Below are 18,827 nucleotides of genomic sequence, written 5' to 3' on the forward strand. Positions count from 1 at the left end.
CGAGGGCAAAAGCTCTCAGAAATGTGTAATTCAAGCTCTAAAAAAGTCGACAAATGAGCATGAGCTCTTTTCTACGAAATAAAGATCGAGAAAAAGGAACGAATTTGACTTTTTTTCATTTTTTCACTACCTTTTTTAAAAAATTCACTACTTTCACTAATTGCACTAACTGTTAGATACCCTAGGAGGGGGGGGGTCACAGTAGGGTTGAAATTCAAAATTAATAGTGTATTCAGAATCGACGTAAAAGTTTAGTGCATTTTAATATGTCGCATGTGAGTATTCACAAAAAAGTTGTCGAATTACACAATAGGGTGGGGGAGGGGGCACACAAGGGTTATTGAAATTCAAAATTAATGGTATATTTGGATTCGATGCAAAATTTTAGCGCATTTTAATAGGTCGGTCGCATGGGAATATTCATAAAAAAATTGTCAAACTACAATTTAGGGCGGGGGAGAGGGACACAGAAGGGTTGAAATTCAAAATTAATGGTATAATCGTATTCTACGCGAAATTTTAGCGCATTTTGATAGGTCGCATGGGAATATTGAAAAAAAAATGGTTAAACTACAATTTAGGGCGGGGAGAGGGGCACAGAAGGATTGAAATTCAAAATTAATGGTATAATCGTGTTCTACGCGAAATTTTAATACATTTTGATAGGTCGCACGAGTACTTTGAGGGGAAAAATGTCCCACTAAATTTTGGAGTGGGGGTAACCTCCAACCACTTCTCTGTGCCATCACTCGTCATTGTGCAGGTATTTTTCAGCTGTTTTTTTCAGTTCGGTCTGAAATAATCTTGTCGAACTAATTTCACAAAAATTTTTCGGTTGCCGCTCATACTTATGATTATAGAACGATTTAACCATAAAAAATGCATAAAAACTGCATTTAAAGTGCAATAAAATCCGTTTGTGCTAATGACCAACAGAAAAAAACACATATTTGGTATCTGGTGGTAGTACTCTTCCCGACTACATTTCATTTTTTCTGTACCGACCACATTCATAAATACACCCCTTTGAGGCTCCAGCCCCCTATTGTGCAAGTTTGAAATATTGAAATCATGCATTTTGGGTTTTCGGGATTCCCATCTACATTTAGCCAGATGAGTTTTTTGGTAATCAAAAAATTTCAGTAGAGTAACACTTTTACGTTTGTGGATTGTAGACTAGTACTATAAAAACGGATTGCGTCATATTCACGTCATTCATGTTGTACATATGTGTAGATGAGAGACAAGAGAGCAGTTCATTTTTTTTTCGCTGTCCTTGATATGCACAATGACTAATTCAAATTATCAGTTTCATTTATGTATGTAGGTACTTACTTACTCCTAAATAAAAAACTCATGCTCAACTGTGTAAGTATCTCTCTGTACATATTAATGTAGCTAGCTGTAGACTACCTATCCTATCTATTTGCAGAGGTATCTTTCTAATACTTACATTTTTATACATATATTTTTGTTGGTAAAAATAAATTAAATTCAACATTTTTTGAATATGGAATGATCAGAGTAATTAGTTTCCTCCTCATGAAACTTCGAAATTAAAAAAAATCAGAATCGCATACGTATGAACATGGAGAATGTTCTCGTTCTCGACTTCTTGTTGCAAAATGTTGATAGGCAATATTATGACGTAGAAAGTGATAATTGAGTACTACATGTACTTAGACTTATCTTCTCAATAGGCCTAGTGAAAAACTACTTTTCAACGTAGTAACTAATTTTACTGCTACATGGTTTGTTATTGCAAAAAAAAAATTAAAATAAAAAAAGTACAAAGAACACATACCTATTTATGCACATGTGAGAGAATATTATTAAAAATGCAGTTCCTGTTCTTTTCACTATTCAGTTCTTCTAGAAATACTATTGTACCTATCAACTTTGTATCTCTATCTTTGCTCACTATCTATGTAGATCTACTGTGACTATTCTACTTTCGTTTTAGGAGCCTTTTTGCCCTTATCTTATTATACGAACAATGTGCACATTTGAATTCTGATCTTTGTACATGTTTAATCAGTGTTGATAATTATAGAAATTTTTAACATGTGTGATCTTAACGTAGGTACTTTTAATGGCTGAATTTGTCTGCTGCTTTGTAATCAAATTTAGCACGCTTCATTCATTTCTAAAATCGAGATTATTCGGACATTATTCCCATGGAGAGAACGGATAAGTGAATTTTTGGTCGATTTTTCTGTGCTTTTTACGAAGTAAGTTCCAAGTATAGCTACAGATTATCACTATTCGTACGGATAGAAGCTTTTCTTACTTATATGTATCGAGGTATTTTCTCAGTTCTATTTTAATATCGATAAATACTGATAGCTTTTCAAGATCAATTTTTTCTCATTAAATTGGTATAATTCTCCATCAAGTGTAACTCCTTTAACTCCTTTTTTTTTTTTTTTTTTTTTTTTTTTTTGTAAGAAATTGAATCAAAAGGCAAGCATAAAGACCTATTAAAATTGTTATTAGGTATTCGTCATGTCTCAGATGTCTGGATTTCTCAAGATATTGCGGCGTCCTAAAACAGTCACAAACCGATCGTCAGATTTCGGAGACAGCGAAGATAATGGATTGAAAAAGACGCTAAATATTTACGATTTGGTTTTTTTGGGTGTTGGCAGCACGTTAGGAGTTGGAATTTATATTTTATCTGGCCAAGTCTCCAAGGATATTACTGGTCCTGGAATAATAATTTCATTTTTTATCGCAGCAGTGATTTCAACATTGGCAGGTAGGTACCTGTTTATAATTTTTTTCTTTGTTGAAAATTGTAAATAGGAAGGTATTATTTTTTAACTAAATCATGGAACGTTTATTCCTCTAGGATTATGTTTCGCCGAATTTGGGGCCAATACGCCAACTTCTGGCTCAGTTTATTCGTATTGTTATATAACCTTGGGAGAATTCGTTGCTTTTATGATGGGGTGGAATCTCATCACGCAGTATATCATTGGTGAGGATCGAATTTAATCATTTTTTTTAACAATAATATGATGAAGTTTGAAAATGTGTACTATCCTCAGAATTTGTTTTCCATTCTCTTATAGGTACAGCTAGTGTTGTGAAAGCATTAAGTGTTTACCTCGATGATGTATTTTTCAATCACATAATCGCAACAGAATTGAGAAAAATTTATGAAATCGATGTACCATATCTTTCACAGTATTTCGACGTATTCGCTTTTTTAATTTGCATGGTTTTTGCCGGTAAGTTACTAGAACTAATGAAACATTTTTTTAAATGCATAATTCTTATTAGAATATTGCACATCGATAATTTGAAATGAATTTCATTTTTAGTTGCGCTAAGTTTTGGCCTAAAAGAATCCATAATATTGAATAATATTTTAACCAGCGTCAATATTACCTTAGTTTTATTTTTTGTAATCATCGGATTAACTAAAGGTGAGTAGTGATGTATTCTAAGTTGCTGCCAAGTTAATTGAAGGCAGCGTATTATATAGTCCGGCATATGACAATAGAAGTAATTGCACCCCCCCCCCCGCCGATCCACCGGGACAACTTTTTTCTTAAAGAGGACATCCTAAGGAACATTTTAGAGCAAACTTGCCAAAAAAAAAAGTTGGCCTTACTTACAAAATGGCGGCCATTTTGATCGACAGGTCAGCCAAAATCGCAGATTTTGCGTTTCAACATAGGACTTGCACGAACTTTTTCAAACATTACAAAGGTAGATCGAAAGATCATACAAAAATTTATGACCTGTCAAAATTTCAAGTGCTATAGTGGGTTTTTCGATTTTTGGTGAATTTTTGAAAATCGAATTTAGGCCAAAAGTGAGGGAAAAAATCAAAATTTTACCAAATTGACTAAGAAAACTGAAATTTGGGATATATCCTATTTTCGACATGCCAAATCAATTGGAAACGGTTTCAACCCGTTTTGAGCAGTTCTGGAGCCTCCAGCAGATTTTTGAAACTCGAAATTCCCACAAAATTCCATCAAATTGGAGTTGTAAAGCTAAAATTTATTCTAAAAACTAATTTCAATACGCTACGAAGTACTGCAGGTGAATTTCAAGTCGTTTTGGATCCTCCAACGACTTTTTGAAAATTCCTGCAGCATTCAGCAGATTTTTGAAACTTTAATTTTTCACAAAATTTCATCAAATGGAGATGGAAAGCTGAAATTTATTCTACACTCCAATTTTAACACCCTCTGAAGACGACTTGAGGTGGGTTCAAGTAATTTTAGGGCCTCCAGTGACTTTTTTTGAAAATTACTAGAGCCTCCAGCAGATTTTTGACACTTTAAATTTTGACAACATTTCATCAAACCAAGATGGAGAGTCGAAATTCATTCGGCAAACTAATTTCAATACGCTACGAAGTTGACTGCCGGTGAATTTCAAGTCGTTTTGGAGCCTCCAGCAACTTTTTGAAAGGTTGTATGACGTTTTTTTTGGAAAATTGAAATTTCCTAAGAGTAGCTGGAAGCTTTAAAACCATTTGTCGGATAATCGGGAGTCTACTGTATCAAAATGGAGTTGGCAAGCTGAAATTTACTTCGCAGACTACATGATGGTTTAAAATTGTTTTAAAGCTACTTTAACCCACCTCAAGTCGTCTTTAGAGGGTGTTAAAATTGGAGTGTAGAATAAATTTCAGCTTTCCATCTCCATTTGATGAAATTTTGTGAAAAATTAAAGTTTCAAAAATCTGCTGGAGGCTGCAGAAATTTTCAAAAAGTCGCTGGAGGATCCAAAACGACTTGAAATTCACCTGCAGTACTTCGTAGCGTATTGAAATTAGTTTTTAGAATAAATTTTAGCTTTACAACTCCAATTTGATGGAATTTTGTGGGAATTTCGAGTTTCAAAAATCTGCTGGAGGCTCCAGAACTGCTCAAAACGGGTTGAAACCGTTTCCAATTGATTTGGCATGTCGAAAATAGGATATATCCCAAATTTCAGCTTTCTTAGTCAATTTGGTAAAATTTTGATTTTTTCCCTCATTTTTGGCCTAAATTCGATTTTCAAAAATTCACCAAAAATTGAAAAACCCACTATAGCACTTGAAATTTTGACAGGTCATAAATTTTTGTATGATCTTTCGATCTACCTTCGTCAAGTTTGAAAAAGTTCGTGCAAGTCCTATGTTAAAACGCAATATCTGCGATTTTGGCTGACCTGTCAATCAAAATGGCCGCCATTTTGTAAGTAAAGCCAACTTTTTTTTGGCAAGTTTGCTCTAAAATGTTCCTTAGGATGTCCCCTTTAAGAAAAAAGTTGTCCCGGAAGATCGGCGGGGGGGGGGTGCAATTACTCCTATTGTCATATGCCGTACTAATATGTAGACAAATTTATGAATTGGCTGATATTGTGTGTTTAGCTCGTTTTAAATGTAATCTAATTTATTTGCAGTGAATTTCGATTTTTGGAGTATACCAAAAGCAGAAGTTCCTATACATTTTGGAAGCGGAGGGTTTTTACCGTATGGTTTCTCGGGAATTATTAAAGGAGCCGGCTCTTGTTTCTATGGCTTTATTGGTTTTGAATGCATTGCAACTACAGGTGAATGATTTTCAAATTTAATTCGAGTACCTACGAGTATAAAGATCAATATTATAGTGGGAGTTATTTTAAAATAATTAATCAAAGCTGAAATCAAATTTTCATAGGAGGAGAAGTTGTAAATCCAGAGAAAGCCCTTCCATATGCTTTGATTATTTCGCTATTCATTATATTCATAGCCTATTTCAGTATTGCTACCGTATTGACGTTATTAGTTCCGTATTTTCAGCAGGTGAATAAAAATACTAGTATTTGGAGAAGATAAACTACCGAAGTATTATTCGTTATTGTTAATTATCAAATGAACCTCATTTTCAGAATACTGCTGCACCATTGGCATATGCATTTAGTTTTATCGGTTATGAATGGGCGACTTGGATAATCAACATTGGATCTCTTTTTGGACTTATTGCGGCGTAAATACTACTTTAAAATTCTTTACCACACATAAGCCTCAATACTATACCCTATAGGCTCCGTTGATATTAATTCTGTTCTTTGCAATAGATTGTTTGGTGCATTTTTTCCGATATCGAGAATCATTTACTCAATGGCCGACGACGGATTATTATTTAAAATTTTTAACAAAATCAGCAAAAGATTTGGCACACCTGTGGCTGGAACGATGTGTACTGGTGTTCTGACTGGTGAGGAATTTTTTCAATTTGTTCAATTCGTTTTTCTTTTCTTATGACCTATAGGTAAATCCTATTAGTCCGGCATATGACAATAGGAGTAATTGCACCCCCCCCCCCGCAGATCCTCCGGGACAACATTTTTCTTAAAGGGGACATCCTAAGGAACATTTTAATGCAGTTGCCAAAAAAAAAGTTGGCCTTACTTACAAAATGGCGGCCACTTTGATTGACAGGTCAGCCAAAATCGCAGATTTTGCGTTTTAACGTAGGACTTGCACAAACTTTTTCAAACTTTACAAAGGTAGATCGAAAGATCATGCAAAAATTCATCACCTTGACAGGAGGCAGATTGGCCCCACTGCCAAAGGTAGTGCTTATAAATTATGAACCCCTTATATTGAAAATATTGGTAACGTCTGAAATACTTTAGAAATAGGCTAAGTACATATTCAGTTGCGATGTACTCGCGCATATAGGGCTGCGCACCCTTCTTATTAAAGGGTTCGCGGCGCCTTTGACATTTATAGCCCGAGATAGGGATTTTGGGCATAAATAAGGAAAGTCACATAAATTCTACAATTTATGTGTAAGTAAATGTACTTAGCAAGTGCGTGATTGGTCCACCACTTTTGGGGGTGGGAAATTGACCATCTTACGCTCCTTTTATAATACTGATTTTCGTGAACAAAGCTCAGTTCTTTCTTGGGTTCGGATATTCGCGATAGTCGGTTCTTAAGTCAGTGCTAACACAATAATACCATGGACGAGCCCCCAAACAGGGGAGGCCATGGTATGGCTCTTTTTCGTTTAACGCCATCTCGCGCATGGTTAATTTCTTTTAATAAAAATAGATTAATCGATCTTCCATCGATTAATAACAAGTGTACCTGTTTGGTGATTGAGGAATGCACCCGGACATATCCTCATCACGCAAAGTGATACAAGTGCCTCTTTTAGTTAAGTTCCATCGATGCCATTAAGTATTAGGTTGGCTTTAGAAGAGATGGAAAACGTGTACAGTCCAAGTAAGTGGTGCTTGCACCTACTTCGTTTATTATTAAGCCTTTTTTCCCATAGAGGTGTAGACCAAGGTGTCGAACCCTATGGTGACCAAAATCATGTGCTTTTCGCGTAAAACTTTATGTGATTATTCCCGTGTATATAATTTCATGTGTATATTTTCGCCTATCCTATCTGCTATGTCTTTTAGGGTAAAATTCTATAATTAGGATTATTGTCTTATTCATAATGACCCACATCTCGTAAATATGTGAAGGTCATTCTCTTGTTTAAATTCATCCGGTTGCTTACTCTCTGTCAAAATTATTAATTAATGGAGTATTCGATGAATTTATGTATAAAAGTGTAAATACAGGTCATAAGTAAATCAGATTCGTATTTATTACATGTGTTTACACATAATGATGTATAGGGCAGATTAGACAAACTACCGCCTGTCTGAGCTATCTAGGTATTGGCAAATATTCCCCGCCTAAGGAATATTTCTAAATTTAACCCCCGTTGGTATTGGTTCCCCCCTATATCACGTTAGGTAGTGCGACATGTTTCCCCTATATCAACCTGTCCAAATTTCAAGTGCTAAAGTGCGTTTTTCGATTTTTGGTGAATTTTTGAAAATCGAATTTAGGCCAAAAATGAGGGAAAAAATCAAAATTTTACCTAATTGACCAAGAAAGCTGAAATTTGGGATATACCCTATTTTCGACATGCCAAATGTAAGAAGTAGTTTTTACCAACGAGTATATTTTTATTTTTTTCACACCTCGTACGCTATGTTGCGTTATCTTGACGCGTTTTGCGTCTTCGACATCCGTAGGGTGTCGCATCTCCGAGCTACGGCACAGGTGGGTGCAATTCTATTTTGTCGTCAGTGCATCGATGATGCATTTATTGCGGGGTTATCTTTGCGACCGTGGGAGACAGGCCGAAGTTCTCACGTATCGTGAGTAAATATCCACCAGCAAAGAGTTTGGCTGAGTATAGAGAAATCAGTCTGTTAAAGTCTGTGCTGTGGTGAAGTGCTTGTGCTCCTTGCTGTCTCCAACCCAGGTCGCCGAAGATATACCCGCTCCGGTGACGCTATACTGACGATTACGAGTTCGATTACGAGTTCGACGACGATACCAATATATTGCACCGCCTAATTGCCGAATTGCCGAATAGCTGAATTATTACGTGAATACGTAAGTGACAAAGTGTTGTTATCTTACTGAGTACAATGATACATGAAATACTTTATTGAGTAGGCCTCGTAGCTATTGTTTGCATGGTATCTTGGTGCAGTATGTTATGCAAAGCACCAAGATACGTATTTGACTAGGTCAGTGATTTACTTTAGTACGTGCACATATATTTATTGACGTCAATCGACTCGTGAGGATTATTTTATCGAGCTGACACTGATGGACAGAGCCACAGGTCACTCGGCTCCGAAGCGTTTCCCCCAATGGGTGAACCACGGGTTGCTGAGGGTCTGAAGAGTCTCCACAGATGGTCCATAGCTATTTCGACGCTGGTGGGTTGACCACGGAGCCATAGGTCAACAGTTATTGGTCATGGTCCGAAGTGTTTCCTCAGTAATTGTGGCTAAAATACGATAGCCAATGACAGTGGTCTATTAGGATTTATTGAGGCTAATTACGAATTATTTACGAGCCTAGTATGATCGATGAGTAGTACGTGTGTGTACTCAAACGCGATTATTTTAATTACAGATCGATTCTCACTCCATCCAAGTTCCAGCCAAGCCAGAACTCCGGACCTGACAACCTCAATTGATTGATTGATTGATTATTTTATGTTTTATATTATTGAGTATCTATGATTATCGCATGTTTATATTTCCTGACAATATTTATACTAATTAATTAATACATAGTCGTTTTCTACGTAACCATGGCCATTTCCTGACTCATACTGCGATTAATATTTTTATGCTCGAACTTAGGCGATCTTTTAGAGTATTTAGTCGTATCTTTCGAACACTCTTTTACATTTCAGAAGTATCTTTTACATTTCAGAAGTGGGATAGAAACGGATTCTGGCTGGCTTGAATGGATGTGATCTATTTTATGCAGGTATTCTTTACGTAATTCTATGTACTCATATATGTATTTGTGTATCACGTTGTAGTAATCTACAAATATGGCACCTAAACGTACTCGTTCGGCGCATAATGACGATAGTCCCCGCACTACCCGCCGATCTCGTCGCGCATCGTTTGACCCTGCCACCTCCTCTACTGTCCTCAATTCGACTCTCGCCGATTTTATGAAAAGTATTGTGGAGACAAATGCTACGATTGTCTCGAAATTGGTGAATACTAATCATGCACCTGCTGAAATTCATGTTAACATGACGCCAAATGGTGACTCAGTCCCTCTATTCGATCCGTCCGCGCCGGGTGCGTCAATTACGAAATGGATATCGAAAGTTGACGAGCTGGCAGCAGGAAATAAGTGGTCAACAGAGCTTAAGTCACACTACGCACTCGCCAAGTTGAAAGGCTATGCCGCCAATTGGTACGCACAATTACCTTCTGTGCAACATACTTGGGCTGAGTGGAAAGATCTTCTCACCAAAGCTTTTCCGCGTCATGATAATCATCATAAAAATCTCCGTGCAATGATGGCTCGTGTCAAAAGACCTGACGAGTCGTATATTCGCTATTATTACGCCAAGCTTAGTTTGCTCGCTGCGTGCGAAATATTTGGTAAAAAGGCCGTCGACTGTATTATCGGCGACATAGATGATGATACAGTAGCGCATGCGGCTACTGCAGCAAAACCTCGTACACCTGAGGAACTATTTACCTTTTTCACCGAAATGCGAGATAGTGGGCGTGGAAGGTCGCGTACGGAGCGAAGCGAACACGATGTAAGATCCAAGCGTTGCCGCAACTGCGGACGAAGAGGTCATTACTCCAAGTTTTGTCGCAATCCGTCTTCCTCTTCCCCATCTCGATCTAAGCGCTCGCCGACTGGTGAAAAAGATAAACCTAGACCCGATCGTACTAAAGAAAGGGTCGATTTTAAACAGTGTAGCTTCTGTCACCGCTACGGGCATCTGGAAGCTAACTGCTATATTCGAAAGAAGAAGGAGGGTGATACTGACGATGTAAAAAAACCGCCGGTAACACCCGTCACTCCTTCCATCGCCTGACTAACTACTGAACATGCCGCCACCCCTGCCTTGAAGAATAAATACTACAAGCATATATTTGTCAACGACGTAAATACTGTCGCATTTATTGACTTCGGCAGTACATGTTCTACTATCAAGATCTCGGAAGTTACGAGGTTGCAACTCCCTCTAGATCCGATGAATAAAACTGTACTCGCAGGGTTTGGCAGTGGCAGAACAAGTAGTCTGGGCGGTACCTCATTCACAGTTCGAATTGACGATATAACAGCTGTTATTTCTGCCCACGTAATTCGAGACTGTGAACAAGACACACCCCTTCTAATTGGTCAAAATTTCACTGAGTTACCTGATCTACTCGTGATGAAAGATGCAAGCACTCTCCGATTCCTGCAAAAAGAGGCGAGTGAAATGATGACCATAGAAGGTGTTCCTGATTTGAGAAAGGTTGTGTTGCGATCTGCCAAGGAGATGATTATACCTCCCGAGCATGTCGGCAACATACCTATTATCTCCGACTCAGGCTCTGGAGACGTCTTTGTCGAAGCGAGTCTCAGAGCTGAGGAGGGGAAAGAGAGCTGTGTTCCTCGAAATATTCTATGCTTACGTGAAGAGCAACATAGCGTCCTACCTCTCATCAACTTATCAACGAATCCGATCAAGATCAAACAAGGTCAAATTGTTGCACGTGGTTGGCCATGTGTTGAAAGCAGCAACGAAAACATCGAAAAGGTGTCGCGAATTTCCATCACCGACCTGCCGCCAATCAAATTGAGTGACGTTAAGGTAGGTCCAGTTTCGGAGAAGGAACGCGAAGAACTACTTAACCTACTCAATGAATTTCGCGACTGCTTTTCTTCCGACAATTCTACCATTGGTTGTTCCAAATCAGCTGAGCTGGAAATTGAGCTGACCAATGACGTACCTTTCACCTATCGACCATATCGTATGTCCAATTCTGAGCACGAAATACTCCGTAACCTGGTTGGTGACCTACTGAAGAACGACATCATTCGAGAATCGACTTCGAATTATTCATCACCCTGTCTACTGGTCCGAAAGAAGAATAATGAGCAACGAATGTGCATCGATTATCGAAAATTGAATTCTCTGACCGTCAAGGAGAATTATCCTCTACCTCGAATCGACGATCAACTTGATCGATTAACCAGTGCTGTCATTTTCTGCAGTCTTGACCTGAAGTCTGGATACTATCAATTCCGTGTTGCTGAAAATTCCAAGAAGTATACCGCCTTTGTCACACCTTTCGGCGAATTTGAATTCAACCGAATGCCCTTTGGCTTGACTAACGCACCTCGCGCATTCCAGCGACTGATGAGCCGAATTCTAAAATCTGTACGCGATATTGCTGCTGTTTACCTAGACGACATCCTAGTACACGCGAAAACTGTCAAAGAATGCCTAGCTGCACTTCGTAAAATTCTCGAGCTCCTGAGAGAAGAAGGTCTTACTCTCAACCTTGCGAAATGTCATTTTCTTACCAACACTGTCAGCTTTTTGGGTTTTGAAGTTGACAATGGAACCATTAAACCTGGTCAAGAGAAGGTCAAGGCAATCAAAGACTTTCCTGTTCCATCCAGCGCTCATAATATTCGCCAGTTTATTGGTTTAACTGGTTACTTCAGACACTTCGTTCACAACTACGCATCTATCGCAAAACCTCTTACCAATCTTACAAGAAAAACTGTTCCATGGTCCTGGGGAAAAGCTGAAGAGGAAGCTTTTCGTAAACTACAACAGGTGCTAGTCGAGCGCCCAGTATTGGTCATTTATGATCCAACGTCCGAAACTGAAGTTCATACCGATGCAAGTGCATTGGGTCTTGGTGGTATTCTACTCCAAATGTACCAAGGTAGGCTACACCCGGTAGCTTATTATAGCAGACAGACGTCCGATACCGAAACGAAATATCATTCTTACGAGTTGGAAACTCTAGCTGTCGTAGAAAGCCTCAAGAAATTCCGTTGTTACCTGTTGGGAATTAATTTCACCGTCATTACCGATTGCAACGCACTTCGCGCTACCAGCGAAAAGAAAGATCTATTACCTCGTATTGCCAGGTGGTGGTTACAACTTCAAGAGTATACCTTCACCGTGAAATATCGACCTGGTAATCGATTGAAGCATGCTGATGCATTGAGTCGTAATCCGGTACCGACTGAAACCATTATGAGAATCACTGTTGCTGATTGGGTTCTCTCTGGTCAACTCACCGATGACCGAATCAAAGAAATTCGATCCATTCTACTGAAAACTCCAACTACCGATGCTGAGAAATCAATCTACAAGAACTATGCACTCCGAGATGGTCGTGTTTATCGTATCACTGCACGTGGTTTATTGTGGGTGGTCCCACATGGCATGAGGCAGCAAGTTGTCAAAGCTGCTCACGACGAAATGGGTCATTTTGGACTCGAGAAAACATTGCAACGTTTATGCAACTACTATTGGTTTCCATCAATGAAGCAGTACATCGATAACTACATCAAATGCTGTATTGCCTGCCTGTTTTCGAAGCGAAAGGCCGGTAAGCCTGAAGGTTTTCTCAATCCAATTCCGAAACCGAATACACCGTTCCATACCGTACATATTGATCATCTTGGACCATTTCCAAAGTCCAAGCACAAGAATACGTATATTTTAGCTGTTATCGATGCGTTCACTAAATTTTGCATCTTGAGAGCTATGAAATCAACCAAGGTCAAGTACGTTATCGAAGTTCTTATGCACGTCTGTGCCACTTATGGTGCACCGCAAATCATCATTTCTGACCAAGGTAGTTCGTTCACCTCGAAGAAGTTCAAGAACTTTTGTATCCAGAATAATATTTCTCACGTCAAAAATGCAGTGGCTACTCCAAGAGCGAATGGTCAAGTTGAGCGACTAAACCGCTCCATTTTAAGCGCTCTAATGGCTACAACGCTGGAAGAACATCTCTGGGATAAGCAGTTGTTGAACACCCAGTTTTCCATCAACAATGTTGTCAATAAATCTACTGGCAAATCACCGAGTGAACTATTGTATGGTTACACGCCTCGAAAGGGGTCAGACACCGTGCTGAAAGATGAAATTACCTTAGCTGCTTCATCCATTGTTGACATCTATAGTATGCGAGAAGCAGCTCATCAGAAGATTGCTGAAGCTCAAAGTACACAAAAGAAGTACTTTGACCAACGACGTAAACGTCCACTCAAGTATAAATTGGGTGATCTCGTATTGATTGAGAAACAAGTTCCAGCAACTGGTACTAGCCGTAAGCTGTTGCACCCATTTAGCGGTCCTATGGTTGTGACCGAGGTCATGCAAAATGATCGATACAGAGTGAGCGACATGGAGGGCACAACTAGGTCAACGAGGCGTACTAATTATGATCAGGTAGTGGCGGTAGATAAGATGAAGCGGTGGAGAGATCCAGCTGTACTATCAGACGAGTCCGAAGCAGACAGTGACGATGATGAAGTGGTTCTTCCATCTGTTCCATCTGACCGAGACTCCGATTGAACTCTCAGACAGTGACGATGTTGAGGTCGTTCTTCCATCTGTTCCATCTGATCGAGACATCACTTGAATTATTGGCACCTTGAGGACAAGGTGAGTGGTCAGTTTGGCCGAATGTAAGAAGTAGTTTTTACCGACGAGTATATTTTTATTTTTTTCACACCTCGTACGCTATGTTGCGTTATCTTGACGCGTTTTGCGTCTTCGACATCCGTAGGGTGTCGCATCTCCGAGCTACGGCACAGGTGGGTGCAATTCTATTTTGTCGTCAGTGCATCGATGATGCATTTATTGCGGGGTTATCTTTGCGACCGTGGGAGACAGGCCGAAGTTCTCACGTATCGTGAGTAAATATCCACCAGCAAAGAGTTTGGCTGAGTATAGAGAAATCAGTCTGTTAAAGTCTGTGCTGTGGTGAAGTGCTTGTGCTCCTTGCTGTCTCCAACCCAGGTCGCCGAAGATATACCCGCTCCGGTGACGCTATACTGACGATTACGAGTTCGATTACGAGTTCGACGACGATACCAATATATTGCACCGCCTAATTGCCGAATTGCCGAATAGCTGAATTATTACGTGAATACGTAAGTGACAAAGTGTTGTTATCTTACTGAGTACAATGATACATGAAATACTTTATTGAGTAGGCCTCGTAGCTATTGTTTGCATGGTATCTTGGTGCAGTATGTTATGCAAAGCACCAAGATACGTATTTGACTAGGTCAGTGATTTACTTTAGTACGTGCACATATATTTATTGACGTCAATCGACTCGTGAGGATTATTTTATCGAGCTGACACTGATGGACAGAGCCACAGGTCACTCGGCTCCGAAGCGTTTCCCCCAATGGGTGAACCACGGGTTGCTGAGGGTCTGAAGAGTCTCCACAGATGGTCCATAGCTATTTCGACGCTGGTGGGTTGACCACGGAGCCATAGGTCAACAGTTATTGGTCATGGTCCGAAGTGTTTCCTCAGTAATTGTGGCTAAAATACGATAGCCAATGACAGTGGTCTATTAGGATTTATTGAGGCTAATTACGAATTATTTACGAGCCTAGTATGATCGATGAGTAGTACGTGTGTGTACTCAAACGCGATTATTTTAATTACAGATCGATTCTCACTCCATCCAAGTTCCAGCCAAGCCAGAACTCCGGACCTGACAACCTCAATTGATTGATTGATTGATTATTTTATGTTTTATATTATTGAGTATCTATGATTATCGCATGTTTATATTTCCTGACAATATTTATACTAATTAATTAATACATAGTCGTTTTCTACGTAACCATGGCCATTTCCTGACTCATACTGCGATTAATATTTTTATGCTCGAACTTAGGCGATCTTTTAGAGTATTTAGTCGTATCTTTCGAACACTCTTTTACATTTCAGAAGTATCTTTTACACAAATCTACTGGAAACGGTTTCAACCCGTTTTGAGCAGTTCTGGAGCCTCCAGCAGATTTTTGAAACTCGAAATTCCCACAAAATTCCATCAAATTGGAGTTGTAAAGCTAAAATTCATTCTAAAAACTAGTTTCAATACGCTACGAAGTACTGCAGGTGAATTTCAAGCCGTTTTGGAGGCTTCAGCGACTTTTTGAAAATTCCTGAAACCTCCATCAGATTTTTGAATCTTTTAAATTTTCACAAAATTTCATCAAATGGAGATGGAAAGCTGAAATTTACTCTACATCCAATTTTAACACCCTCGGAAGACGACTTTAGGTGGGTTCAAGTAATTTTAGGGCCACCAGCGACTTTTTTTGAAAATTACTGGAGCCTCTAGCAGATTTTTGGAACTTTAAATTTTCACAAAATTTCATCAAATGGAGATGGAAAGCTGAAATTTATTCCACACTTCAATTTTAACACCCTCTGAAGACGATTTCAGGTGGGTTCAAGTCATTTTAGGGCCTCCAGCGACTTTTTTGAAAATTACTGGAGCCTCCAGTAGATTTTTGAAACTTGAAATTTCCCCAACATTAATTTATCAAATGGAGTTTGCAAGCTGAAATTTACTTCGCAGACTACATGGTGGTTTCAAATGGTTTTGAAGCTTCCAGCTACTTTTAGGAAACTTCAATTTTCCAAAAAAACGTCATACAACCTTTCAAAAAGATGCTGGAGGCTCCAAAAAGACTTGAAATTCACCGGCAGTCAACTTCGTAGCGTATTGAAATTAGTGTGCAGAATGAATTTCGACTTTCCATCTTGGTTTGATAACATTTTGGGGAAATTTCAAGCTTCAAAAATCTACTGGAGGCTCCAGTAATTTTCAAAAAAGTCGTTGAGGGCTCTAAAATGACTTGAAATCCACCAGAAGTCGTTTTCAGAGGGTGTTAAAATTGAAGTGTAGAGTAAATGTCAGCTTTCCATCTCTATTTGATAAAATTTTGTGAAAATTCAAAGTTTCAAAAATCTGCTGGAGGCTTCAGGAATTTTCAAAAAGTCGCTGGAGGCTCCAAAACAACTTGAAATTCACCTGCAGCACTTCGTAGCGTATTGAAACTAGTTTTTAGAATGAATTTTAGCTTTACAACTCCAATTTGATGGAATTTTGTGGGAATTTCGAGTTTCAAAAATCTGCTGGAGGCTCCAGAACTGCTCAAAACGGGTTGAAACCGTTCCCAGTCGATTTGGCATGTCGAAAATAGGGTATATCCCAAATTTCAGCTTTCTTGGTCAATTTGGTAAAATTTTGATTTTTTTCCCTCATTTTTGGCCTAAATTCGATTTTTAAAAATTCACCAAAAATCGAAAAACGCACTATAGCACTTGAAATTTGGACAGGTGATAAATTTTTGCATGATCTTTCGATCTACATTTGTAAAGTTTGAAAAAGTTTGTGCAAGTCCTACGTTAAAATGCAAAATCTGCGATTTCGGCTGACCTGTCAATCAAAATGGCCGCCATTTTGTAAGTAAGGCCAACTTTTTTTTTTTGGCAACTTTGCATTAAAATGTTCCTTAGGATGTCCCCTTTAAGAAAAATGTTGTCCCGGAGGATCGGCGGGGGGGGGGGTGCAATTACTCCTATTGTCATATGCCGGACTATATGTAATTAATAAATTGAATGATAATTTAAATGATTCAATCATTGTAGGTTTGACTGCGGCATTACTAGACGTTGAACATTTAATAAATTTGAATGCAATTGGAATTCTATTGGCTTATACTTTTGTTTCTGCCTGCGTAATAATTTTACGGTGAGAATTTACGTATTACACAGTATTTTAATAATATTTTTACATGATTATCTAATTATTTTTAAAGAATTAAAAAAAAAATGAGAGAATTTCATTGGTATTCCTGGTTTCTACTAGCTGTCAAACGTTCCCCATTTAGAAAAAAAAAAAGTGCATCGGCAATTCGGCATTAGTAGAAAGACGAGTGAAATTTTAGACTGAGATTTGATATATGCCCAGCTTACTTACTTGATATTTTTTGCATTTCAGTTATTCGATGGATATTTCTCAAACTGATGAAGAAAGACAGCCTTTGACGAAGCTATCTAATGGAGAACTAGGCATTCATCGAAACAATAAATCATATGTTTCAGAAAAATTAATTTATAAATATACGAATAATTTGGTGACGCTATGTATTCTTGCATTTTGTAAGTATTTTCTCCAGTAGGTATAGGTACTTTTGCTTACCGCATTAGTTTACTTTCATTTTATTTTTTCAAAACGGGTCAAGTTCGTAGGCTTGGGTAAATTGTATTAGCTACGCCTGGTTAATTAATTAAATTCCGTAATTTTCTGTTCCAGGTATTTTATCAGTATTATTTAGTTGGGCCATTACAAATTTTTATGATAACATTATTTCGGTTATAATTCTATTCCTGTTAATGACCTTATGTATTGTGGTGATTCAACTGCAAAAGACACATAACACCAAGAAATTAACTTTCAAAGTAAGTTTAATGGGATAATTTCAATTGTCGCATGAAATCGTGATTTATGTAATGAAAATTGTGGTTTTTTCTTTAGATGCCGTTGGTTCCTTTTATTCCTGCTTTAAGTGTATTTTTAAATATTTTTTTAATGGTTCAATTTGATTTCTACACGTGGATGAGATTGCTGTTTTGGTTGATCATAGGTACGAATAAATTGCAGTTCCAATCATCCGTAGTATATAAAATTGAAAATGGATAACATCTAAATGCAAATTTTCTTTTTGTTAGGTGTCGTAATATACTTTTCTTATGGAATTTTCAATAGTAATGAAAGAATACATCAACGAACTAATTCAGTTTTGAGATCCTGATTTCTGAACCTGTAAATGTCAATGGAGAATAAATAAGACGATTCTTTAGAATATTATGTCCAACGACATTTTTAAATTTTAATGAATGATGATTTTTTAGTATTTATAAACTTGCCTTGCATTACATTTTCTACTTGAAATAAAATTGTACCTAAATTAATTTATTAACTTATTCATTTCATTGGTCATTGCGAGCGACGAAGTATTCATAGTTGTTGCCATAAACGTTTGAAAAAAATACTTAGTCTTAACTTTTAAGCTTCTAACTTTTAATCTGTCGAGTTTGAATTGAAAAAATAATGAGACTAAACAAATGACTTTTTTGTTAGATTATAATAATATTCTGGTTTCCAATCGTACCTACCTATCATTAATTTTTGAGTTTATTTTTATAAACAGGAAGTTGTTGTGTAGAATCAAAAAGGGCAACTGTAGACTTTTTCCCGTTTCCGATCCTTATGCTTGAAACGGAGGAGAATAATCATGATAGGGCGGACCTATATGAATTTAAAATTACCTATTAAGCAACTTAACAATCCAATAAGACCAGCCTTAATAATATCCAAGTTTACTTTGAAAATTATAAGTTTTCATTCTATTGAAAAAATGCAAAAAAATCGGTGAAAAAATTAGGTAAGAAGAAAGCTAAAACAACCACTGTAATCCATGG

The 18,827-nt window shown here is 37.9% G+C and overlaps 1 protein-coding gene across 2 annotated transcripts; it reads left to right on the forward strand.

Moving 5' to 3' along the window:
• The first annotated feature begins 1,264 nt into the window (after window positions 1-1,264).
• On the forward strand, window positions 1,265-18,317 carry LOC135841927 (cationic amino acid transporter 2-like). Of its 2 annotated transcripts, none has more exons than XM_065359148.1 (14): window positions 1,265-2,231; window positions 2,497-2,758; window positions 2,852-2,980; window positions 3,075-3,233; window positions 3,327-3,431; window positions 5,410-5,559; window positions 5,667-5,791; window positions 5,878-5,975; window positions 6,067-6,206; window positions 16,992-17,094; window positions 17,344-17,504; window positions 17,659-17,804; window positions 17,881-17,989; window positions 18,075-18,317. In XM_065359148.1, the coding sequence occupies exons 2-14, from the start codon at window positions 2,506-2,508 to the stop codon at window positions 18,155-18,157; spliced, it is 1,761 nt and encodes a 586-aa protein (XP_065215220.1). In that variant the 5' UTR covers window positions 1,265-2,231; window positions 2,497-2,505; the 3' UTR covers window positions 18,158-18,317. The 2 variants fall into 2 exon arrangements, with proteins under 2 accessions (XP_065215220.1, XP_065215221.1); XM_065359149.1 differs by having other exon boundaries at window positions 2,515-2,758.
• Window positions 18,318-18,827: the final 510 nt, after the last annotated feature.

The sequence above is a fragment of the Planococcus citri genome, chromosome 3 (assembly GCF_950023065.1).
Source record: "Planococcus citri chromosome 3, ihPlaCitr1.1, whole genome shotgun sequence".
Classification (NCBI taxonomy): Eukaryota; Metazoa; Arthropoda; class Insecta; order Hemiptera; family Pseudococcidae; genus Planococcus; species Planococcus citri.